The 12955-nt window shown below is 40.8% G+C and overlaps 1 protein-coding gene across 1 annotated transcript; it reads right to left on the bottom strand.

The window, feature by feature from the left end:
* Positions 1 to 782: 782 nt before the first annotated feature.
* On the bottom strand, positions 783 to 12116 carry CCDC174 (coiled-coil domain containing 174). Its single transcript, XM_027640664.1, has 11 exons — positions 12043 to 12116; positions 10660 to 10764; positions 9665 to 9765; positions 8679 to 8737; positions 7435 to 7615; positions 5417 to 5512; positions 4426 to 4562; positions 3951 to 4045; positions 3596 to 3743; positions 2698 to 2832; positions 783 to 1930 (listed from the first exon to the last, which is right to left on the bottom strand). Exons 1-11 carry the CDS (start codon positions 12082 to 12084, stop codon positions 921 to 923), a joined length of 2109 nt encoding a protein of 702 aa, XP_027496465.1. The 5' UTR covers positions 12085 to 12116; the 3' UTR covers positions 783 to 920.
* Positions 12117 to 12955: the final 839 nt, after the last annotated feature.

The raw sequence follows: 12955 nt of genomic DNA, 5'->3' as shown, positions 1-12955 counted from the left end.
CAAGTGGAGGCATCCAAATTACCTTCAGAAATAAAAATCTTCTACGTGGCAAGTAAGTATTATTCTCATTTACTAAGATCCTGAAATAAAAGTTTGTTTGGTAGAGGTTGATCTGCTTTTATATGTAATGACTCAAATATCACAGGTTTTGGGAAAAAAGTATTAAATAAAATAAAGCCATAAATATAATGGCTGATACAAGAAAACTGCACTTAGAGAATTATGAGAGCATTTTCTAAAGCAGTAAGACAGTAATTTCAGGTGTCAAGGCTTCTGCTTCAGTGAAGTGTTTATTTTTAGCCTAACCATCATTATTTATTGATTCCTGCAATGCCTCTCTCCACTCTAATATGCTGCACAGAATTATGAGCTACATACAGACCTCAGGAAGGCAGAAGCCATTACAACCATGTGAACCCCCACTGTTCACTAGATAATATTCTGCACTTCCTAAAGGCAGGAGATTAGGTAGGTAACAAATTTCCTAAAATCCTTCTATATTTGGCAGCCTGCCATTTCCATACTGCTTCTACAGATATCACTGAACTTGTAGGACCTCCAAACCAAAAGCCAGCTGGGGAGCAACAGAGCAAAGAAAGAGTTTGATCTTTTGAAAGAAAGTCATTCATATACCCTTAAATTCAGGTGTAAATGGCAGAGAGTTAAAATTAAACCTGTACTGAACTAAATAAGTACTCCCATAAACCCCACATAATTTTAGCAAAGAGAGAAGAATAAAAAAGTACCAACAGGGAAAAAGGGCAACTGTGATGTAAAACAGCTTAGGTGTTCATGAGATTTATTGTGATCTACTTACAGAAACTTGTTTTTCCCACATGTGGGAAAATAATATTCTTGCTGAGCAGATAATTCTATTTCAGTTCTTTAGATCACGGGTTTTGCCTATATTTTTCCTCAGCTCAAGTCACTTGTCTGTAGTAAGACAGCATATCATCTAAACTTTGGTAAAGTGGTTCCTGCTTTGGGGTGTCACTGCTGTCGGTCTGCACTGGAGGTGCCACATCCTGGGTGCTGCAGCCGCTGCCCTGCGTTCCTGGCGGCACATCTTGGGCGCTGCTGCCACACGTGTGTGTTCCTGGTGGCACATCCTGGGTGCTGCAGCCACAGACCTGTGTTCCTGGCGGCACATCTGGGGTGCTGCTGCCACAGGTGTGTATTCCCGGTGGTACATCTTGGGTGATACAGCCGCAGGTCTGCATTCCCGGCGGCACATCCTGGGCGCTGCAGCCACAGCTGGGTATTCCCGGTGGCACATCCTGGGCGCTGCAGCCACAGCTGGGTATTCCCGGCGGCACATCCTGGGTGCTGCAGCCACAGGGCTGCATTCCCGGCGGCACATCCTGGGTGCCGTAGCCATAAGCCTGCATTGAAAAGGGCACCTCGTGAGCTCCGTAGCCGTGCACTGGTGGCACCATCCCTGGCGTGCCGTAGCCATAAGCCTGCACTGGAAAAGGCACCTCGGGAGCGCCGTATCCGTACGCCGGCATGGAGGGCGGCACAGCCCGGGCTCCGTAGCCGTAAGCCCGCATTGCCGGCGGCACAGCTCGGGCACCGTAGCCATAACCCTGTGCTGGGGGCAGCCTGTCCTCATCGTCACTGCTGTCATCCTCTCCTGATGATGAAGCCTCCTGAGTGTCATGGCCAGAGGCCTCTGCTGGTGCTGCCTTATCCTGAACGTTGCTGTTGGAACCAGCGCTGCTGCCGTTGCCCTGCACCGATGGCATCTGTTGGTTCTGTGCCCTCTCTGTTTCCAGTTTTTCAGAGGAGGTTTCAGGACTGTTCAAATTTCGACTTCGGTAATTATCATCTTTCTTTTGTCCCAAAAAGTAATCAGAAGGTGGTGCAAATTCTGGATCTCGCTCATCTCTAAGTTCTTCCTGTTTCTTTTCCCACAGCCCAAACATCAGTTCTGTTAGAAACAGGAAAATGGTAGATTTAGCACAGATTTCAGGGGCTGAAGGTCAGTCAGAAAGGGGAGAAAACAAATTAGCAAACAGAGCATATACAACTGTGTAAAGCCATCTGAAGTTACTTTTCCACCGAGTACTACATGGAAATATGAGAATCTAGTGCAGATTCCTTTACTGAATCATACTTATTTCACTTTGCATTTTAGATTAAGCTGCTCTCTGCTTCCTGAGTGTAATATTTGCTGCATAGTGCAGTGCTGCTTGAGTGTCAGATACTAGGATTCCTCAGAGGTAGGCAAAAAACAGTGTCCGGCGGGAATAGGATTTAACAGATAGGGTCTGGAAGTTTGGAGTTTTAATGGAACCACAAAGTTTCCCCTCACAATGTGTCATCACTTTTTATCCTCATCCTGTACCTATTTGTGTAAAACATCCTGCCATCATGTAACACAAACCACAGAAGTACATCAAGAAGAAAGCACACTGAAAGACAGTAAATCTTACGAACTATGAAATTTGTCATTCTGTCAACCTGTCTGGATCATCCAGAAATGGAATAACTCATATAGAAGAAAAAATTATGGGAATGTTACAGCAGCTACTGGCACTTGTCGGTCACTGCCCTGGACACTGGATAGCCATCGATACCAAGGCAGAAAGGATTTCATTGCTTCTCAGTCTTACCATACTTCGTCACAAAACAGAAATGAAAGTAGCAGCATGCATGTTGTTTCCCAATGATGTTCCTGAATCTACATTTTCTTACCTTTGCCTTTATCCCACTCTCGGACATAAGGCACACCAGGCTTTGTATCTCTTCTCTCCTGGATGACAACCTCCACCTTCCTGCTTGCTGCAGTAACCCTCGGAGGTTCTGGCTCCTCAGTAACAGCTTTCAGCTCTGTGTTACAGGAAGAGACAGCAGGGTTTGTCAGTTACAGGATAAAATCTATATGAACCTCACAGGTAAAAATAAGAATGTTAGCATGGTATCTACATTTCATTTACTGGATAAAACAATTTACGTTCTTATTCTTCTGAACAACTGTAACAGTGAGTTACTGTTCTTCCTTTCCGGAACACACAGTTAATCACTGGCATAGAATTTTGACACAGTGAAATATTAGCTACATTTTACAGTGGGAGACAGACAGTAAAAAGTTGACTACCAGTGTCATAAGGGAGACAGTGCAGAGATAGGATTAGAATTCAAATTCATTATCCTTAATCCTACAGTCAGCTGTATCTCCAATTTACAGGCTGCATTGAAACTGTTATAGTGTATATTGAGTGATATAAAAAATAACTTGGTACTCCTTTTTATTTCACCCCCTCTTAAGAAAAAAAGCTAGTAAAATGTCAGCAACTCTAACCTCAACCTGCATAATTAACTCATATAATTCCTGCTGTCAGGTGGGAATCAAAAAAAGGCTACAATCTACATACTATATTTCTACCTACATTACTAATCTATTTCTAGCATGATTTTATATCTACACACATATGAACTCTCGCTATCCTAACAATTACACTAATTGTATATATACAACACACAATACCAATACAAATTAAATGTCCAAACATAAATCTAAATTAGAGTCTGCCTGTCCATAGATCAAGTACAAGCTGAAATAACAAAAACTTAAAAAGGCAGCAGTTCATACCTCCATTCTCCAGTTTTTCTGCCTCTTCTTCTAATCCTGCTTCCCTTAACTTTTTAACCTTCCGTGCTCGAAGTTTGGACAGCCTTGCATCTAGAGCTGCCTTTCTCTTCTCTTTTAGCTGTTCGCGTTTAGTCCTCTGATCAAGTGTCTTAACAGCAAAGAAAAAGATGAATTAATCTCCCTTCACAAAGCAACTAAAAGCAATCCTTATCAAGTACCAGGTTTAACAGGAAAAAAGGAGCCTAATATCTTTGAAGTCAGGCATCACCTGGTGTAACACTCCCAGAACAAATCCAAGACAGTGACCACCGAAAGGAGGCTCCCTCATGCCCCAGTCTGCTCTCCACACTCATACCTGCTCCCTCAGCATGTCCAGCGTTGCCCGCTGTTTATGCCTGAGTTCTTGGTCCCGAGAAAAGGCAAAGTAACCAACACCAAGCTGTCTGGCCTCTGAAAAGGAGAAACCCAATAAATTTAAGTTAGTCAGTTTACAATAGACAGTAACTACAGGCAGCAGGCACCCTGCTTTCAGGAATGGAATTACTCCCAACAACATACATTGCACAGGTGGCTAAAAAGGGCTTGTTTTAGATGATACATAAAGTGAAGCTTCCTGAAGGAGAACAGAGGAGGAGTTTCTGAGAAATACATTTGAGAAAAATACAATTTGAAGAAAAATAGATCTAGATTTAAGGACTGGTAAATTATAACAGTTACAACACATACCTACTCTTTTTCATACAGACACAGGAAGCAACTTTCCCTTGCTTCCTCTACAACTAATCTCTTTGGTGATACAAAGGTAAGTGATACAAAGTATGGCACTGTACCATTTTCTCGAATGTCCTCATAATGTATGGGTCCCATGGGTTTTCTGAGGGCTTCTTCTTCTTCCTTTTCCCACTGCTGCCTCTGAAGTTCTCTTCTCATATCTTCAGATAACAGAGTATTCCCATCAGGTTCTTGTCTAATTAACAACAACAACAAAAAGTTAGGGATTACAGAGCAGAACTTAACAGTTTTACAGTATCAAACAGTGAAAGTATGATTGGGTCTGATCCACTATTGCAGCTTTCACAAAACACAGATCATTGTAGGCACCACTTAGTGATACAATGTTGATGATTCTGGTACATGAGGACAGAAATACAAAGTTACCTCTAGAACAAAGTATTGGCAGAACATGTTAATAAAGACTAACAAAATTATATCCTTTTTCAGACGCTTTATGAAATTATTATCAAATCACAAAACAGAAGATGAAATAATCATGGTTATTGGTATCTGTGGGGATTCTAACAATCACATAGAGAAACATTTCAGATGTAACATAAGAAAATGAAAGGTATTTGAAATAATAAAAAGCCATTTACCCTACAGGTCCATGCCAAATATTAATACCCAATACGGAAATAATTTTAACAGAAGACCTGTCAGCTGTTTAATGGAAGAGCAAAACCAAACAAATGGAGGTCAAACAAATTAATTTTAAACATGATGAATTTGGAATTGGTAAAAGACTATTGTCAGTTTCCAGGTTAAACAGAACCAGGAATCACTTCCCTGGCATTTTATGGAAGGTATAATAAAATATGGTTTCTATACAGGGGCCCCATTTTAAAAGACACAACAAATATCTGAGATTGCTAAGTCAATTTATTAAAACCTTTCTCTGCAAACTATGCAAATCTAGAGAAAGCAGTACCATCAACAACTATGGATTGAGAATGGGGTGACAAAGCACAGCCTTGCTTCCTTCTCATTAAAACAATGTATGTTAAATACTGAGAGGAATATGCAGCTCCATTAGAGAAACCACACCTTTTCCCTTGAAGTTCCTGATCCATTTTAAGTAGACTTGGCAAATCCTTCTTCATACAGCGTCTAGACCGGCCCAAGAAATCAACATAATCAACCCTGTCATTAAAGAAAAAGAGATTTGATACAAAACTCCTATTTGCAGATTTACAGAAATCTTAAGCAGAAGGTAGAAGTAGCAACACTTTCCAAAGGGTATTCATCACCTCATAGTCTCTGTGTGTGACAGCTGCCTCTGCTTTTCACTTCACATGCTCTGAGGTTAAGAGGACACATTGTGAACAGGGCATACAACAGTTGTAACAGGCATTTACTCAATCTTCCTTTGAGCTCAATGTTCGCCTTGGCAATAAAATGGTGTAAAAGATGTTCAAAAGTAACAATGTTACATAACTTTAACAACAAGATGAAACTCAGTCTATTGCTTGCTTCCCATGGTGAAAATAACGACACAGCATCGATTTCTTGTGGATATGAAATTGTTACAGTACATTTCAAATATCAGTCTAAGGCTCATTCCGAATAGGCTGATAGTGTGTGTTCAACTGGCATAACAAAGGCTGACTAAAATGCAAGTAAAATGTTCCTTTGAAGCCATTGTGCTTCTTATTCAACTCTTTATAGTATTGAACACTTGATTTACAGTTGTCAAAAAAGCTGCTAAGAGCTGTACTTATTATCCTGCATTGAGCTGCCTCAATTATCCCATTCTAAATAACTGATATTACATCTGAAAAAGTATGTCTGCAATCTAGTTCCAAAACCCAAACTTTTAAAGATCTGTACTTTTAGTAAGTTAAGCCTTTTACACAGTTTCTAAGGATATCTACAGTTTAGTATATACTCGGTGGCCTTCAGTTTTTATTGCAATTAAACATCAGTAGAAAAGAAATCCGCATTTTCTATAGTAAAGATTTAACTATGGCTGCAGAATAATTAGCATTAATTATGCTAACACCCAAATATCCTCATTAGGATATGGCCTCACTGAGATGGCCAATAATATGTGTCACTGATGAGAGATGTAGCAATGATAGCAAAGCACCCTGTGAACAGTAAAATGTATCAGTTTAATTTTCTGATACTTAATGGTGCTGGCAGCACAAAGCAGTTTGAGCCCACCACTCATTGGTAGTTTCGTCTTGAATTTGAGTATGATGCTGGTGAGGGGTCTCTCTGCCTTTCCACCTCAGCTGTCTGCTGGAATTCTGCTGGATTCATTCTCCCAGCTTATTCTGAGACATTAAATTGCAAATCTTATCTTGGCCGAATAAACTGAGGAATGGTGGTGCTGTTTTGTATTGGTTACTGCTGGTTTAAACTGATTACCAGAAGTGAAATCTCATGTTCCTTAAGCATTTCAAACAAATGGACAAGGAAAATGTTTAGTCAGACTGGTTTCTTAATTATTCCTAACGTCTTAGATGAAAAATTAGTTGTTACTTGGAATGACACAGAAAACTCTCAGAGACTATTTGCTGTGCTGCAGTTAAAAAGTGGAAGAAATGCTGGAAAATCATGTTCCTATTCTAATCAGGGTTTCTCTCCTTTAAGAGGAGGTCTTACAATGAAATAACTGCTCATTTTGTAAGTCAAGCACAATTAAAGAAGGAAAGATGAATACAATAAAACCCCCAAGTTTTTCTAAAATACATTTCAATTCAGCACATCAAAGTGTAAAATTGTACCCAGACTGTGATCAGAACTCCCATAAACTATGCAAGAAAATAAGAGTGGATATTATGATGTCTCCCTTATAGTACATTTCTCTGAATGCTATTTCTCAAAATCCTGAACGTAGATTCTATTGCAGGGTTACCTGCGTGGACAGGAAAGTAACATGAAGGACTGTCTTTAAAGGAGAAATTAAAGAATGTTACCACCTCTTCTCAATGTGCAGTATTAAACAAAAAAAATAAAAAAAAGGACGCCACTTCACAAACTTTGGAGAATAATATTATTTTCACATGCATTAGTCAAGAGGTAGCCAAGGACAGAGAAGCCCAGTCAGTAGCACCAACCATTCTTCCTCCGGGTCCTCGGGCGGTGGAATGTCTGCTTCAGGTTGAGTTTCCTCATCATCTGACTCTCTTTCTGAAGTCTTTCCAGCAGTTTCTCTCTGACCCAGCTCCTGTACTTCGTGCCTTTTGTCTATGATCTTCTGAGTGAAATCCACCAGGTACAAATCCTCGGTTTCTTCATCTAAGGCAGAAAATCGATTCTCAGAGAACAGCCACGAAAAGAACAGAGCTGAGCACAAAATCAATACCAAATAGCTACAATCAGCTTTTCAGCTGCCAGCAATGCCCTTGCCCACGCTATTGGGGAATATTTAAACCTCATTCAGTGCCAAACAAACCCGGAGCTATCAACTGGCTCCACGGTGATAACATCTATTTCTGAATCGAAGTTTTAGGGTATTGTGCACAGAACAGAAAAGGCTGCATTCTCTGCAGCAAAACATTCTCTGCTCATTAACTATTTCAGAAGCAAAAGGTTTGTCATGTAACAGCCCAATACTTTTTTGATGCTTAACATTTGGTGTGTTGGCAGCAGCCAAGCAGTCACAAGGGCACTTTTTAGAAAAGTAGAGAAAAGTGGTGGGGTCATGTGGACAAATATGGACACTAGTAAAGAAAACAGAGATTAATGGCAAGGGGATTTGTATTTTGTTTTAATAACTGTTTCTTGCAAGGGACTGAATGCGTGAGAGAAGAAAGGGACAGATTAGCATTTGCTAACTCCGTTAGCTGCATGACTGGCATTCATATATGGACCAGTCAGACTCCCCTCCTGCTCCTCTTCTCTTCATAAATGTCCAAGAATTAGAATGCAGGACAGAACACCAGCAATGCAATCCAAAGACTGCACAATGGAGAATAAATTAATTTTGTTTTTCTAAGATACTGTACTGAAAAAAACAGAATATAGTCCACCCACCTAGTGAATGAGTCAAACAAGCCCCTAGTGCTTTACTACGTCAGGCAGTCCTTCAAAAAGTAATTATTTTATTTTCTCTAGCAAATTTATTTTTTCTCCCTTTCAAAGCAGAATAACGCATGTGAATCACTTCATATAAACAACTTGAAAAAATTTCCCATGAAGACCAGCAGTGAATTCATAGCATAGTTGCTGTCAAACACCACACAGTCAGAAATACCAACTTTTAGGGTGAACTTCTCAAAAAAACTGTGGATATATATACACACACACATATACATATATATATATGCAAAATACTCATTTTAGACTGGTTTTATTTCACCTGGAAAGTCGCCTTTTGTCATTTTCTCATACAGCTTTGCTTTCTCTTCTAGCTTCTTCCTGAAAGAGAAAACAAAAAATGAACATTGCAATCCCACCAATTCCAAACATAGATCAAAGTGATCAATTTAGCCTTAGATAAATGGAACTGGAAAGTACTGGGAGTGCTTGAGATGTTTATTAGAAGCTGACTTATCCCTGGGTTTTGTTTTGAACCTTCACTGGCATTTCTGAAGATACACAGTTATCCAGTTCCAGAGTTTATACTGAAAATAATTTTAGTGAAGTTACAGAATTAATCTTAAGTGTTATCTGTCAAGTAGGCAAGAACATGATGTAACAAGTATTCCACCTCTATCTAACTACTATGGTCTGTCAGATAAATACTGGAACCTAAATTATTATTTGCAGGTGTGAGATAGTGGAAGACAGTTTTACAGAAAAAAAAAGGAAAAAGAGATAACGTGGAGTTATTCTTCAAAACTGAAGAGAAAACTGTAGCTAATTTCTGGAATCGTAGAAGACGATTTTGAAGAGCAAGGAACTACTTAAAGAAGAACAGCAAATAGCTTACAAATGGCATTTTCAACACATATCTTTTTGTACAACCAACCCATTTAGAAAATGAGGCAATCCTTGCAAGAAAGTAAGCCATTTTCTGTTAATTCCAAGAAACACTTTGCTAGAGAATTCTAAAGTGTTGCTGTCCTGGCTTGTGATTCTAAAGATGACTTAAAAAAAAAAAATTAACCTGACACATTTAGACAATTGTGATAATGTGAGGGCAGCTATCCCTGCATGAACAAGACACTGCTGGGATGCAGTTTGTACATTACTGGTAAAGAGCATGGAATTGATGCTGGTCTTACTGGTTGGTCTAATGACAACTGCTGGCCCAAAACGTGTGTAACTTGCTTTTTGTGCTTTTCTAAACACTGAAAATCACATTCTACAAAGCACTCCTTTCTTACAGAGCCTAAGAGCTACCTTGACTGATCCAATATGTCCTGCTCTTCTGTCTTCTGCTCAACATCTTTTGAGGCTCGATTTGCAACTCCTGTGTTTTGTTTGGTCCAGATGCTTGGTTTCTGTAGAGAACCATTTTGTAACAACAAATAAATGAAAATACTGAAACGGTAATGATTACAAAAATATTTCAACTCCATAATGCAAACACTGCAAATCAGTCATAAAAGACTCTGTAAATAACACCTTAAACATGTTTGACTTGAGACTATACCTGTGCTGTGGAATACAGCAGGTATGTCCTAAATTAACAGAGACTCCAGTATGGTGTCAGAGGGAAGGACAGGCTGAGAAGCTAAAAAAACCAAAGGCACTCAAAAAACAGATAAAATCTATTCTGGCAAAGATGTTAAGGTTAAAAAACCCCCCCCCAACAATCTTGCTAATTAAGAACGTAGTAACAAAGCTACAGATTGTTTCTATTCTCCATTACCTCCATCAGTTGGCCTGTTTGCAGGGTAACACTGTAAAAGCTGTGTGTGTTTGAAATATGGCAGCAACAGCACATTCTGCTTCTAGAAAGCTAAACAATGAGTAAAATCCAGAGTGCAGTAAAGAGCAAAACACGAGAGATAACTGTGTGTTCGTTATTACACATCATTAACACACAGCAGAGCTTTTAGCAAGGACAGTGACTCTGGAAGAGTCTCATCCTCCATCCTTTGGAACCATACAAGATCTTAGATGAAAGAAACACCTTTTCCTATAGTTACAAAAGCTGTGGATCCTTGGGGAATGAAGATTAACAGGTGATTTAGATGGGCATAAGCACAATATTAAGTTTTCTGCTGTGCACAAGAATGTCACCAGAAAATGAAATTTAAAGAACAATCTCATCACGTACATTTTATATTTGACCAGTAACACAGCTCTAAGCATGTATTTATATTTGAATATTAACTTCCTTACTTTAAGGAGAAAGAATGACAAAAACAACAATGGAAAAATATTTCTACCTTATTAGAGGTTCTGGGCTTTGCAAAGACACCAGCATCTTTCAATAGCTTTTCTTTCTTGAATTCCTCTTGCTTTCGGAAGAGTTCGGCTTTTAGATCTACCAGCTACATCACCAGCAAAACAACAAATAAATAACCAGGACATATCACAAGTACAGTCATCAGTTACTGCAATAAATAACTGTATTTCTAGTAAAACAGTCTGCCATTTACAGTTATATGAGCCTTTGATTGCATTTTTATGTGGAACTTCAAAGCAGTGATCTGATCACAGAGACCACTCAAGTTTACAGCAGACATACAGAATGTCAATTATGATTAGGGAGTAAAACAACCCCCAAGGATATCCTTGGTTCTTTTCTACATGAGAATAAGGGAGACATAATTCCATACAGATCTTACCAGCCTCCTGAGGGCAAACAAATAGAGAAGGACTAATGAAATAACACTACTGAATACAAAAAGGGAACTTTTAAATACTAGATAGTGAATAAAATCCTGTCTTGGGAAAGCATTGATAAAAGTTTTCTTTCATAAAATATATATTGTTTCCCACTGTTTTATATACTGTTTATATAGTTTTAGATTTTCTTTATTTTTCGTGGGGTTTTGTTTGTTTGTTTGTTTGTTAGTTTTTCCTAAATATATAAGTGGCATTGCCATCTATGACCAAGGTCCATCTCAGCTTTTATTAGGAAAAAACATCATCAGCAGGGATGATATCTTGGAATTACAAAACTAGTCTGGAAGAAGATATTGTGCCACTTTCCCTGCAAGTCCTACAGAAGACAAATTTCACAGATGTACATGAAATGAGGAAAGCAGAAGACTATGGCATTAATATTTGTCCCAAGAACGAAAGCATTTACTTTTCAGGTCCCTAGAATAATGACGTGTAGTGTTGTAAAATCACCCTTTCCCCCACTGTTTAGAAGTGCCCTAATTTCATAATTACATTAGGAGTGAAAGCAAATCCAGCCCGGGCACACTCGGGTTTGGAGGGCAGCGTGTGCTCCTGGTCAGGAAAGAAAGGGGCCCAAACCCCAACGCCGAACATCTCAGACCCGGGATGTGAAACAGGGCGTCAGAACAGTCCTTTAATTCAGCGTTTGCTGCAAGGACCGTGCACCTCAGTGGGCTTAAGGCGAGGGCAGCATCTGCACCAGCACCACCAGCACCATTCCCCTTTCCCGGTGCCCTGTTTTCCCTGGAAGCGGTGGCACCACCGCATCCCAGGGTCGAGCCGCACGGCCTGCACCGGCCGGGCCCATCCCGCGCGCGGGCTCCCCGCAGCTGAGCACAGCCGGCCGCCCTCCCAGCCCTCCCAGCCGCGCGTGGGGAGGCGAAGGGGCTCATTTCGCCGCTCCCCGGCCCGTGACTCACCGAGGACGCGGCCACGTCCAGCGGCTTCTTCCTCCGGTCCATGGCGGACCCGCCGCCTTCCGTGCGGCCCTGCCGTAAAGCGCGGCGACCGCGCGGCGCTGTCGTGACAGGTGGTGAGGGCGGGCGGGCGCCCCCTGCCGCCATGTTGGGGAGGTCAGGGCAGGGCATGAGAGGAGACATGGGAATTTTACTCACAGTACCCCGGAATGCCCAAATAAGGGACGGTATAATCTTAGAGAAGTCCCAGAGAATTAGATAAGGGATGCAGCTCGAACGAGCAGGGTGTAAACTAAGCCCCATGTTCCCAAATAAGATAAAGAATGAGCGTTACAGTTTTTGGTGGTGGAACACAATGACACTGTGCCTGCTCAAGAACTGAGGTCGAGATGATGGAGAAGACCTGGAAGGACCAAAAAAGGACTTCCAGTAGGGGTGTGAAATGAGGGTTTCTGGCAGGCACGGGCCAAACCCTTCAGGTCTCCTGTCAGAAACCTCCCTGTGCAGCTGCAGGGCTGGAGCTGCTGTGGGGATGCTCTGGGCTGGGCCACTGCGGCCAAGAATTGAGCTTGGCAGTGGCTAAATGAAGAAGTGCATGGTTGAAGCTTGCTACCAGTGTTGTCCCAAACACAGGCTTATTACCCAGGGCCAGTACCAGTTCACACACTGAGGAGAGGTATTGCTGTTTTCTATTCTAGTTTGCTCCAAGTGGGGACATGGGTGGTAACCCATGAAAGGCTAACTCACCTATTGTCAAAATTTCACACTATTCATACATTTTAACAAAGGCATCAGCATTCACTGGTTACAAATCACAAAACTTTTCTCTTAATTAGTATTCAACACCCAAGTTATATCTCTCACTTCTCATGCTAATTAGTCCTCAGGCACAGTTCTTCCTTCTAGTTGAGTCTGA

This window comes from Corapipo altera, unplaced genomic scaffold (assembly GCF_003945725.1).
Source record: "Corapipo altera isolate COAL_440 unplaced genomic scaffold, ASM394572v1 55, whole genome shotgun sequence".
Classification (NCBI taxonomy): domain Eukaryota; kingdom Metazoa; phylum Chordata; class Aves; order Passeriformes; family Pipridae; genus Corapipo; species Corapipo altera.
This window is presented reverse-complemented; position numbering and strand designations above follow the sequence as displayed.